At 36.4% G+C, this 13,454-nt stretch overlaps 1 protein-coding gene across 3 annotated transcripts in view; it reads left to right on the forward strand.

Annotated features, from left to right (window-relative positions):
- Positions 1–13,454, forward strand: part of EPHA6 (EPH receptor A6) — a 359,369-nt gene that overhangs the window by 85,519 nt on the left and 260,396 nt on the right. The window contains exon 3 of one of the 3 annotated variants that reach the window (XM_050972812.1): positions 253–916. In XM_050972812.1, the coding sequence (XP_050828769.1) occupies positions 253–916 (664 nt within the window). Of the gene's footprint in view, positions 1–252; positions 917–13,454 lie in introns of those variants that run through there. The other 2 variants (XM_030234872.2, XM_050972823.1) reach the window with 2 other exon arrangements.

Genomic DNA, 13,454 nt, shown 5'->3' on the forward strand with positions numbered 1-13,454 from the left:
ATATAAACATGGTATGTATGTCCTTCTTTGCTAGGCCCCAGTTATTTTTTGTTTTTATTAACAGAAATTTATTGTGGAGTTTCTGAAATTGAACTTGTGTGGTGTTCTGTAGTTATCTTAACTACTGACTTTCCACTGAACTTGAAATAATTATTCATAATTAAGCCATAGGTACATATACACAGGGCGCGTGTGTGTGTATGCACAATATCTATTTTTCCTGTTTTTCAAACACCTTTATTTTCTTTTCAGTGGGATGCCATAACTGAAATGGATGAACACAACCGTCCCATCCACACTTACCAGGTGTGCAACGTGATGGAGCCCAACCAGAACAACTGGCTGCAAACCAACTGGGTCTCCCGCGACGCCGCGCAGAAGATCTACGTGGAGATGAAGTTCACCCTGAGGGACTGCAACAGCATTCCCTGGGTGCTGGGGACCTGCAAGGAAACGTTCAATCTCTACTACATGGAGTCAGATGAGCCTCATGGAGTAAAATTCAAGCCAAACCAGTACACCAAAATTGATACCATAGCTGCTGATGAGAGCTTCACCCAGATGGACTTGGGCGACCGCATCCTCAAGCTCAACACGGAAGTGCGTGAAGTTGGGCCCATCAACAAGAAGGGATTTTATCTGGCTTTCCAGGACATTGGAGCGTGCATTGCTTTGGTGTCAGTCCGTGTCTATTACAAGAAATGCCCTTTCACGGTCCGTAATTTGGCCATGTTTCCTGACACCATTCCAAGGGTGGATTCTTCCTCGCTGGTGGAAGTACGGGGCTCCTGTGTGAAGAGCGCTGAGGAACGGGACACCCCAAAGTTGTATTGTGGGGCAGATGGGGATTGGCTGGTGCCTCTGGGACGATGCATCTGCAGTGTGGGATATGAAGAGCTGGAGGGTTCCTGTCATGGTAAGAAAACATTGTTCAATTTTTTTTAATTTTTAAGAGAAGTCATATGCTGTCATATTCTCTTCCACTGTCCATAATAGTTTTGAAATTACTTGAGAATAAGGTGCTTTTTTCTGTGGTAATGGTTGTGAACAATGATATCTCAGTGGCTGCTGAGGCTGTCTGCTGTGATTCAATATTGGCTTTATAGCAAAAAGGGAGAGAGAGAGTCCATACCCATCCCTTACAAAAATGACTCTGCTATTTTGCTCAAGAATTTCTCAGATTGGATGGTGTTAGGCAAGCTGCACAGCAACCTTGGATAATAGAGAGCATTAAAAGCACTATGCACTGTAATCAGAAAATGAAATTCACTTTGTTGTCTGATCTTGCTGGCATTAATTATCAAAATACGCTCGTTGCAAAGATACAATGTTGACAGTGCCATTATTGGATGCCAGCATAATTTTGTACGTAAGGTCAAAAGGTTTCTCTCTTAATGGGATAAGGATTTTCTCTGAAACTTTAATGCTGAATGAATTCCTGTCCATTATGCAAGTGAGTCATACACTAGATCTGTATGTGAGCAATATAGGCAGCAGCCAAAGTCTACCAGAAATGTTTTCTGCAGTACATTGTTTTCTGCAGACTCCACTGTTTTGTTCAATTGGCCATCTGATCGGCTGAGAAGGACCTTCAGAGTTGAAATGGAGTACCCAAAGCCACAAGTTTTTGCATGTTCTTACCTATTTGCCCCAAGAATTACAAATTACTACTTTAGAAAATTCTAATCTAATACAGCTTCTGCATGTTTTGAAATAATTTTCATAGGTTCATGTTGTCCATTTAATCTTCTACAGTGAATCTAAATTTTTATGCCTTTTTTTTTCCTGACAGTTTTTCAGAATACATTTGTCTTACATTGCTTTCTGAATATCATGCCCAAGGCAAGCCCAACTGCGGTTTCATAACTGAAGAGCACAATTTAATTTCTGTAGTTCTCACTCTGCAGTGTGTAAACCATGAGTGGAAGGGTTGCTCCTGTTCAGGACGGCCACGTTTGTGCCAGAGCTCGTGGTGGAGATGCATGTTTGGACAGCTGGCAATGCATTGGTACAATGGGATTTTTTCAGTGTGACTGTTGAGGGTTGTGTACTGAACCATGGTGTGTGTGTTGATAGACATCTTTCAGACAGCCATAATGTTGTTCTATTTTGAGACTTTCTTCTTGGCTGAGACATGAGTAACAAATTCAGAGTTTAAAAGAGTTGTTGTTAGTAAATACTGAGAAAACTACCGATTAAATTAAAAAATACCTAAAAACTAACACTCTGAGGGGAGAATTTTTTAATTTATATTGAGCTTCTTTTCAGAGAACCAGAGGGTGGGAGACTAGGTGGGGAAGAGTAGGAGCAACTCTATTTTATCCTGATAAGTCTTGATCTATATTGATGACATTTTCATATCTTTTGGGTCCTTCCTCCAAACCCCAACCCAAAGCCCTTTTTCCTCTCCCATTCCCCTGCTGGAGTTGCAAATGTGAGTCTTGAAAGTGTTTTGCACCATTCTGTCAGTGCTTTGTGCAGGCATAATCTGTGACATACTCAGGAGAGAACCATTTCTTTCTTCTGCAAGAAAAGGAACAGAATAATTTTGCATTTTGAAGTGTGTTCTGAAAAATAATTGGGTGGTGGGCAATATTTGCTGATACTTGATTATATTTTTCCTACTTACACATGGTGTCAAACTTTTTATACCCCTGCCTGTGGCTCAGTGGGGAATGAGCACTTCATGGCAAATATGGCTTATCTGTCCCAGAATTTAAAGAGTAAATTTCTATTTTGATATTTGTGGAGATACAGACTCTCTATTCACAAAATACTAAATGGCATAAGGAAGGATATTCTGCCATTGTCATTGCTCATCATTTTGCAAAGCAGCAAGAATGGGAATAAAACCAGTCTTTGATCAGTTTTACTGCTGCTGTTGAAAATCATAGGTTATTTTCAGCTGCCTAAATCTCATTTAGCTGCTTTCCAAACTGGCAACATTTCAATTATTTCAATATATGTCAGATTTATGCATCTCTCTCTGTGGATCTCTCAGTATTCCCTATCCATTGCATTTTCTTTTAAAAGCATGATTTCAGAGCCAAAGTGTCTGAGAAGAATTCCCAACTGGATAACAATATCCATACCTGTTAAATGTATACCCAAATGTCTCCAGTTTGTTCAGAGGCATATTAATAGGGAATTTTTCAGTAATTTGGGACTGTCTTCCGTTTCTGAAGTCAGTGGGGGAAAAATGGCATTGACTGCAAGAGATTCCCAAGTACTTGTGTGTTCTGTACTTTTTTAATGGGATAATCTGGAATATACCAATATCTTCTAAGTTTATTATGTAAAAAAATCTATCAGTCTTTTATTTAAATCTACTTTTCAAGATTTCCCTTTCAAAATCCTGAAATAGCAACATCATTAATATGTTCTTTTGTATCTTTAGGCATAATAAATTAGAGCTAGTATTTTGGCAAAGCAGATCAGAAATGGCTCTCATATGAGCTGCTGGCTTTGCTAATTCATTGACACCAGCCCCAGTACCAAGTTTCAGGTTAGAGGGAGGAAATGCTGCACAGGATTCTGGTAAACAGCAATTAAAAGTGGCATGTTCAATACTTTGTGTTCTCTGCATGTCAGCCCAAGATACAAACTGGGCTGAATTTAGCAAATATATAATATATATACAGGTCATATCAGGACTTTGTGGTGGGGGTTCTTCACATAGGTGCAAACAATCATGACAAGGAGCCTTTTATAAACTTAATCATAATGGTTCAGTTCTGTTAGGGCATGATATAGAAATAATTGGATGACTGTTAACTGAAGTTTGACTTTTTAATGATTTACCAAAAATTATCTGAATTATTCAAGGTTAGGAATTAATTGCAAAGAAAAATTCAATTATATATAGCAAATACTAATTATTATGGTAATTTCAGATTTTATTTTAGTCTTAATCAACCAAACACAGTGCAAAAGTGTATTTTGCCAGCCATAAAAAATTGATTCTTCTTGAGGAATATTCATAGGAAGCCACCACTTCCAAAGTGGGATATATTTGGTATAGCTGAAGCAATGCTAAGTGTTAAGAATGTAAAACAACAGGCGCTGACAGACTCACCTGGCTTGTTTTAATTGAGACAAATAGAGTAAGAAATGAAAATGTAAAATTCAAATTCTCTGACCTTGAGTTGACTGAACAACACTTCCTAGGGATACTAATGTCTGAACACGTGGAGTTTTTAATTGAACAAACACTTCTTTCCATTATTCATCACTTGAATTTGTGGTAATGTTTCAGTGTTAGGATTTCTACTGTGGCAGCTGATCTTTGTGTTCTTTAGCCCTTTGATCTGATCCAACTGCAAACTACTCTCATTTTAAGTTAACTACTCCCCTCCTCACATATATATATATATAAATTATATATATATATAAAATTTGTTTCCTGTCAGCCAGAAACAGGAGTTTGTCAGAGAAGCTGAATGAGTGGAGAACTAAGAGGATCCACAGCCTTTGGTCTCTGTTGCAAAATGGGGCAATCACAATCCTGTCTGCTTTGATCTCTCTTAGAGATAATTTAAATAGTTGTCTTTTTGAAAAGGATCTGTGACTTATTAGATCAATTTTTAAAAGTTGCATTAATTTTTTCAAGTAAACAGCCATATATTCAATGAAATTTATAACAGATTTTTAACTTTGTGACTGCTCTGAAAGGAATTCACACTTCTTTCCTGGGCTTAGGCAGTGATGGTCTATTTTTTATTATTTGTGAGTCTGCAGAGTTTTAGATTTCACCATTTCAATGGTAGCACTTGAAACCTTTGTGACTATTGGTGAATATATATTTTCACTAAAAAACCTCCTCTTTGGCTGCACATCTCTGTGAACACTCAACACAAATTTTATCTTTCAATTATGGATATGGATAAAGCTGGATTGTGATTTGTCAGTCCCAGATTAGCTTCTTAGGTGGAACTGCTAAATATTTGTTTATAGTACAATGCAAGAACAAGGACAGGGAGAAAATATAGAAGTTGTGGATAACTGCAAATGTGTAGGTTAGAAGATGGAAAAGTAATTGATAATAACCCGTTCAAAGCTTCTGAATGTATTTAACCACATATAGCTGAAAAAACTCTGAACTCAAGGCCTGTGTACATTAGAAAAAAAGAATATTTACAATGGACAAAAATTTAAACTCCTCTCTGTTCTGAGGGGACATTACCGATGCTACTGGCAGCACTTTTAAGTTCCCATTCCAGGTTTTAATTTCTAAATGGCAGGTCATGTTCCAAGCTATTTCAGGCTGGATCTCCCATTTGTACTTTTTCCACTTGCTCAACAAAAAACATTTTGTCCTTAAGGCCTGCAATTAGTGTGAATTAAAACTAACATTGTTGCCTGGCTGAAATAGGAGGTAAATGAGGGATGGTGAACTGTGGCATGGATGGGATATTACTTACTGTCAAAAGGATGAATTTTGAGTCAGTTGTACTAATCTAGAGAGGTCTGACTTGGCTGAATTCAGTAATTTCTCCTTTTTTTTCAATACTTTTAGGTTGTTTTGATTGCTGTTTCTGGTTTTGAGTTAGTTTTTTGTATTTTCACTTGTTTGGATGTTTTAATTGTAGTATTTTTGCATTATCTTTTCAGTGCGTTAAAAATGGGAATATTTAAGTCAGTTATTGATTTTGATTTTTGAGGGGGTGGGTCTTTTTGGTTGTGGGATTTTTTTTTTAGTGTAACAAAGTTATAGGAATTAAATAAGTACCTGAGGGCACTTGTCTTCAGTGTCTGCCTGAGTTAACAGCCAGAAAAATCTCAGTGCCATATGAATTCACATTGCAGCTCCCAACCAAGCCTTTTTTACTTAATCTACAGCCATCTGCAGATTGTTCAGCTGGATAAACACAAAAACTCTGATAAAACCACTGAAAAGGGATGCTGCTTCAGAAGTAAGGATTTAAAGTATAAAAAAAAGTCCTTTACATTTGATTTTAGTTAGTAAGGAAACTCCAGTGATAATAAGGGAACAAAAATGGTTTGCAAATTCTTTTCACGTCATACCTGAATTATTTGGAGCAAATACAGAACCTTACACTAGTCACTGTACCTGGTTTTCAGAATATTTCACTGTAAAAATTCAAATCAAAGCCTTGATTTTCGTAATTGCACCTAAATAAATTATGCATAAATAGAAAACTTATTGTTTGCAAACTGAATTAATGTTGGAAATTGCTGTCTTTCACTCTGCTGCTGAAATGTGTATTGAATAGAAACCTGCCTTGATAGCAGAACAAGGAAGCCAGCTGAGGTTAAACAGAGTTTCAAACTCAAAAACTTCAATATTTTCTGTTTGTACACACAGACATGAAATTTCAGCAACAAAAGCTTGCTGATAACTCAAGTGTGTCTTGCCTCAGGTTTTGTGTTAGTGAATATTGCTCTGGATATTGATCCTACCAGCTATCCTTGATAAACAGTAGACAAAAAGTGTCCAAGGGATTGCAGGGATTGATTTTGCTGTTGTGTGTGACTTGGTAACAGAGCTGCATGATTTGATATTAGCAGAAGTCCTCAGTAAATTAGTTACTTGCTCTTATTTTGCTGAAAAAAGTGCAGTGCAGTAATGGCCACATGGAAAAATTGTGGTACTAATGGGAATAAGCTGTTAAACTTTTACAGAAAGTATAAATACAAGTGTGTCTGTACATCTGTTTAACTGTATATAGACTAAGTACAAGCAGTTGTAAAACTGCTTGAAGTTTCTCCTGTGATGCCAAAAAGCAGGAGGACTGACAGCTTGGATGCTGTAGCGTGGCAGGAGGGGAAGAAGGAATGCACAGACTCTGTGTGATTGTCCTGTGTCCCTCACTGTCATAGGATTTGTCTTCGAATTGTGTGTCACATCCTGCAGGCACTGTCAGAAACTTTGACCTCCCTTATTGGGTAATGCAGCTTTTCCTTGCTTGCCATGTTTGGGGGTGTTTTGGGCTTTTTTTCCTTCTTCTGGGAGTCATTATGTTTGGTTTTTTTCCTTCTGGGAGTCATTATGTTTGTTTTTTTTTCCTTCTTCTGGGAGTCAAATGTTTGAGCTGAGCCAAAGCTTCAGCTCAACCATTTCACATTACTTTGCCTTGGAAGGATGTTCATTCCACTTCACACATGATCTACCTTAATTGTTTCAACAATCAAGTGTATCCAATGCAGGTGACTTTTGTTTGAGTGAAACCCTTGGCCTGCTGTATTTACTGAATGTAAAATTTCAGCATTGGTTGCTTGCATCTTCCTACAGCTGAGGAGGTTTTCCTGCAGCTAGAAGAGAAGTGTGGTGGGGTTTTTTTTATGACAATATATCCTCAGTACTTGAGTTTTCTCAATGTGCTGAAAATGTACATCTGAGTTTGGAGGAGGTCTTGTGTGACCAACGAATGGAGGAGAGTAAAACCATAATGCTTCACTTACAAAGCCCTGATTACACTCGTGGAATACAAAATGCCTTGTGCTACTCATGGAAGTTCTTAAAACTTGTGGAAGAGAAATCCTTTGTGAGGAAGCTGTGACAAGCCTTGGCCCCCAGTTTACAAAGGAACACAACTGAGTGCACAGCACAATTGTATTTTCAGGATTTCCATGGCCATTTCTTTTAGGAGAATAGCAGTTCTGGCACAATAATAAGGACTTGATATATTTGTCTTTGGAAATTCAGTTTCTAGAATTATCATTATTCCTGTTGGAGCCCTGAAAGTAAATATAAGCTAAGAAAAAACATTTTAGTCACAGTGCTCAGTGGAAGTTTCTAAAGTTTTCACACTACAGAGGATTGTGGATTTTTTTCAATAATGATAAGAAATCTGACTCAATTTATAGAATATATCTAATTATAATTATATAAATAAATTATATGTAATATAATGACTTAAAAATTCTCAAAATCTAGCAATTAGGTTTTTTTTTCTGTTTGAAGATTTCTTTTTTCCTTAGGCTTCTGAGCAAAAGCACTTAAATTTGTGCTTTGAAATAATTGGAACATTTTAGAATATCATTATTATTTCAATATAGGTTATGTCCCCTTCGAGAACCCATAAAGTGGAGATCCAAAATCTGAAGATATCACCAGCATTTCCTCCGAGGGAAGTTATTAATCAGTAACACATTCACAAATAAGCCATAAAGCTTGTTCTTTAATGAAACTGTTCCTGTAGAAGTTGAGCATCATTTTATTCAGTCAATTATTAAAACATTTGTGCTGAGAAATATAATTTCAAAAGTGATCAATAAGAGGTTTTCTCTGGCGTGGCCTAGGAATCACAAGCAGGAGTAAATGCACAGAGAGATTTCTGAGGATGTTTGTCTTGAATACAAAAGAACGTGTGTGGATGTTTAAAAACTTGAACTGTATTTGCTTTTTGCAAGTCTCAGTAATAATGCAAATGAGACAAGATTTCCTTTAGCCAACACATGCCTTTTCTTACTAAACCTTCTAGTGGAGAATAATATAAAAAATTAATATCATTTGCTTAGAAAAACTTAGGTAGACTCTAAGGTCATTCTGTGTCACAGATTAACTTGGATTTTAAGGACAGTGGTATTCAAGAGGTTCTCGGAAACTGCACCAACCAAAATTTGTGTCATGTCAGGCTTTTTTTGGGCATAGCAGTTTGGAGGCTGCTCACAAGCTGGAGTTCTTGCTGAATGGGAAAAAACTAAAAAAATTGAATGCAAAGACAGTACTGTTAATGACAAAATTTATGACTGACACCTCTGTATAATAGAAAAGGGAAAGGAAGAAAAACTCCTGTGAAAGGGGAGGCACCACTTGGGGATTTTTCCATCCTCAGTAGTTTCAAGCGAAGTGATGAAGATGGATTGGCTTTTGAGCTGCACTGCTGTTGAAAGATTCTTGCAGGGCTGTTGCTCCTCAGGAGGAGAGGATCAGTAACTGGAACTCCAAAATGTCAGCTACCTCAGTTTTGGATGCCAAATTCTGAGAAAGAAATTCTAGATCTAAATTAACAAAGATTTACTGTTTGACATGTCTCACAGTCCGTCCCATAGTGATTTAGTAGATCTGCTGCAAGTTCTCCCTTAAAGAATTTTCTGGGATTTTTTTGTTTGGGTTAGCTTCCACGCCCCTTAATTTCATTTTTAGGAGTCCCATCAGATCCCAGGAGAATATTTTGCTGGGAAGAATGCTGAATTTACTGAGGCTGCTGACCTGGAGAGGGTGGCCTATTGAGCAGATTGAAATGAAAGATTCATTTCTATGAATCTTTCTGTCCTGCAAAGTAAATATCCCAGCATGGGAAGGTGATCCTTGGGACCCAACCTGCTGCAGTGAGCTTGTGCTGTTCTAGCTGTGCATCTAGGGATGTGTGCACTAAAAGCAGAATAAATTATGTAAAACAGATCTCATACCTACCAGGGAAACATCTAACACAGTCAAGGACTGCACTTGAAATGTCTCTCTTTAAAGAAAAGTTGCTTCAAAGGGATACTGATCAAAGGATGAATAAATTCCCAAAGGACATGGAAATGTATGCATAGAGAGATTGTACTCCAAATGCTAACAATGAATGTTTAGCTATTTGCTATCTGGCTATTATATAATAATAGTTATGGATGTGAAATGTCTTAATTTTGCTGTGACAGCTTGACTGTATTCCCAGATGTTAAATATTTTAAAGCTTATCTTACATATATTCATAAACAAGATGAAAGTGTTAATTCTAATTAAAATGATGCACAGTTCAGTAGCAGCCCTAATAAAGTCCCTGTGGAACAGTGAATTTAATAGCAGTCTATCTTTTATGCAGAATCAAAGTGTAGATTTCAGTTTTACTGTAAACCAATCTTCAAGGAGAAACTGAGCAGCCAAGATGGATGAACTGAAAAATTACATTAAAGAGTTATTTCAATAGGTGCAGGATTTTACATAGCAGTACCTATATGCAATGGTAGTTCAGAAAGAAATTAAGGGAGGGGGGGGAGTGCAGGCAAGCAACAACCCTTCCCAAATTTAAAGAGTGTTCCAGTGTCCTGAAGTACATATTTCACTTGGTTGTGCTTGGGGTAATACTCCTCATCATATTTGCCTGTTACAAATTTTCTTGCAATTATTTTTAATCAATATTTGAGAAACCACTCTTTTTTTAATGTAATTTAATGCTTACACACTTGTATGTTCAAGATGCTTTCATAAGGGTAGCAAGTACTGAAGTGTGGAATTATTGGGAGATGAAAGACTGAAATAAAAGATGTAAAGATATTTTCATTTTAAGGCAGAACAAATTTTCCACAATGTTTAACAGAAAAATAAAAGATTGTAAAAAGTCAGGAGATGGTAAAGACCCTGGGGAGAGTCTAAGGGGAATGCCTGGAGAGAGGGTTGGTTTGTAGCATTTAGGGTACCAGGAAAGGCAAATCCCAGATTATGAGGAAATGTGGTTTTTTTTTTTTCAAGATCTGAATAGGGATTCTTTGACATGCAGTAAATTAATAATGGGTTTAATTACTTCTGTCTGTATTTCTTTTTTAAGCTAGGATTTATTACCATTTTGCCTATTTATCTCAGTTTAATATTATATACCCAGTTACTGTAATTAGCAGATCATAACTCTATTAGGAAGAGAAATTCTGTGAAGGAATTTCATTTTGCAACAAGTCTTTTTCAATTCTTAAGAAAGACCTGAGTTCTCTTCAGAAGAAAGTTCTGGAGGAAAATTTAGATTGATCAGAATTTTTTTTCCTTCTACGTTCTTTGCTTATAAAACATTAAGTAAACAGATAGTACAAAATGAATAAAAATTACAAATTCTTAGTGCAGTATAGAAAATTTAAAACTCCATTTTAAGAAGCTTTTGGATATGTTATATTTTTTTTGTCTTTACTGCAATCGCATGAAATGTTTAACTTTTGCCAGAAAATCAGATTCTAGTCACAAGGGATTAGTATTTGGGGTTTGATGTGTTCATGCTTGTTTCAGTTTTTGTGGTTTTATTTCTTTAAGTATTTCACTTATATTGTTTTGGGATGTGTAGCTACATTGGTGTTTTTTTTAACTTGATCAGGGGACTAAAAGTTTGAAATCAAATTTTATGTTTTAAGCTTCTTAAAATTGATGGAAATCCAATATTTAGTGAAAAGTCCCCAAATAATCTACAATGTTTAACTGAAAAACATCTAAACAATTATAGCAGAAGAGGATGAAGTCTGTATATATTGTTAAAATCCTAGAGGAAATGGTCACCATATTGACAAAATCCCCTTACAGATATTTTTCACTTTGCACTGGTGGATGTCTCTGAAAGGCTCCTTGTCAGTCTGTTGGGGGCTCGCTGTTCTTCTCCTGCTGACCTTCCTTAGATTTTCCCTTTGATCAATGGCTCAGATTAGCTGAGTGATAAATGCTAATTTGTGCTCTTTTTAAATTAATTTGGAGATAGGGTGATGGTGCAGTTTGGGGATAGTGAATGAAAGGTTTGTAGTTTCCAAAGGAAAATATTGGCTAATTTCTGTTAAGGTCATGGAAATCAGAAACAAGTCAGTGCTTGGCTAAGTAATTGTTAACACATTAAGAAAAAAATCTAGTCAGCTACTGTATAGCTCCAGAATCCTCCATATTGGGATTTAATACTCATGCAGCACTTCTCCACAGAGTTTGTCTGGTGCTTTGTTTTAGGGTTTTGTTTATTTGGATTGTTTTTTAAGTATTAATGTGCAGTATATGAAGCAAAGTTGCCAGGAAAATCTCTTCTATGAGTTCAGGCATTTTTATGCTGCAGATCTGACACGTGCAGATGGATTATCGTGGCATTTGTAAACTTAGAAATAACTTTGATGTATTTAAATTAAAAATGTCATTACACAAACTCCTGTGAGTAGAGAAACCTTGCTTAAACTGAGTTCCTCCTTGAAGGAAGGAAGTGGCCCAACTAAATGAGAATAAATTTCACAGCAATCCACTCATGCTCGAGGTAGCTGTTGCAGAAGAAGTAATGACAATATAAATGTAAATGTATATAAACATAAAAATCTGCAAGTAATTTTCAGATTGCTCTCTGTGGTCATATTTTGTTGTGTTAAAAATACAGGTCATGCTATTCACCATAGCATATGGAGAGAAGTAATTTTTTTTTTACCTGTGAAGTAAAAATGTGAGCAAGCTGTCCATGGATAAAATGATATGATTTCATAAAATACATTGCCGAGTCTAATGATCCCAAACCAACCTAATAATTTTAAAAGGCAGCCTGGAGATTCCTCTCATCCCTTGAGCCTTGGATTGGAATAAATTTCCTTCTGGCAGTATTGTAAGAGAAAAAGATCCACAGATGAAATACTGTTTGATATTTTACCCCTCTTGTAGCAGTGCCTAAGTCTTCTTACATTGTCAACATACTTCTTAACCATTTTCCAGTCTTTTCACCTCTTCTTACAAATTCTGCCACGTCCAAGCAAGGATCCTAAATGTGGTACTGACTCTTCTGCATATTTCTAGCAACTATTGCATTGTAAATGTCTTTGGAAAGCTGCAGTTTTGTGATTAGAAAGAAGTATTTTATCCCCAATGTGAAAGGTCTCATTTCAAAAGTCTCAAGTTTTCAAAGGGCTTTTTTGGTTATTGTTTGTGAGTTGTGGTCGGTTGGTTTTGGTTTATTCTTTTTATCTGAAGTAGCATCCAGTCTTCTTAGCAATAAAAGTAATATAATTTGTAAGAAATAACAAGCACTGGTGGAATCTATTGGGCAGTAATATTTACAGTTAGTTAAAAAAGGAATTGTATCATAAAAGATTTTCCTTCAAGAGAAACTTGTAAAACTGATCTTTGCTTCTGATTTATGGACTTTGCTACACTTCAGGAATAAATTAGGTAAACCTGAAAGAACTGAAGGCTCGGTGGCTATAAAACAACCTATTGATTTTTGACTAAGTCTCTGTCTTCAGTAGTTTTTACAGTTGCCTGCATTCAAAAAAATAGTATAGCTACTATGGAAGCAATTTAAGTAATTGGTATTTGATTGGCTCTTTATACCTACACCTTATCCCTCTTTACCTAAGTGTTAATAATAGCAGCAATTTAACCTGAAAATCAAGACAAGGGCACAATGAAACTCTTCTGTTAATGGAGAAGTGAGTAGGAGTAACAGTAAAGATACTCAAGTAGCATTTTGTTTGTTTGTTTGTTTGTTTTAACTTTGAGAGCATCAGCACTTTTACTTTTCCACATAAATTCTCCTGGGTCTTTCTGCAGCTGCTTTGTTTTCTCTTTCTGAAGGGACAGAGGTTGTGCTTTCTTGTGTGCTTTTGTGGGTTTGTTTGTTGAGGGCTTATTTTCTTTCTCAAGAGGACTTCATCAGAGATACAAACCACGGCCATTCTGAGGAACAATCAAGTGGTTACAGTGGCTGTCATTCCTGAGAAAAGTCCATGATGAAGCTATTGCAATAATAATAATACATAGCTCTTTTTCTCAGAAAGGACTTGTGCCTGAGAGA

This window comes from Serinus canaria, chromosome 1, assembly GCF_022539315.1.
Source record: "Serinus canaria isolate serCan28SL12 chromosome 1, serCan2020, whole genome shotgun sequence".
Classification (NCBI taxonomy): Eukaryota; Metazoa; Chordata; class Aves; order Passeriformes; family Fringillidae; genus Serinus; species Serinus canaria.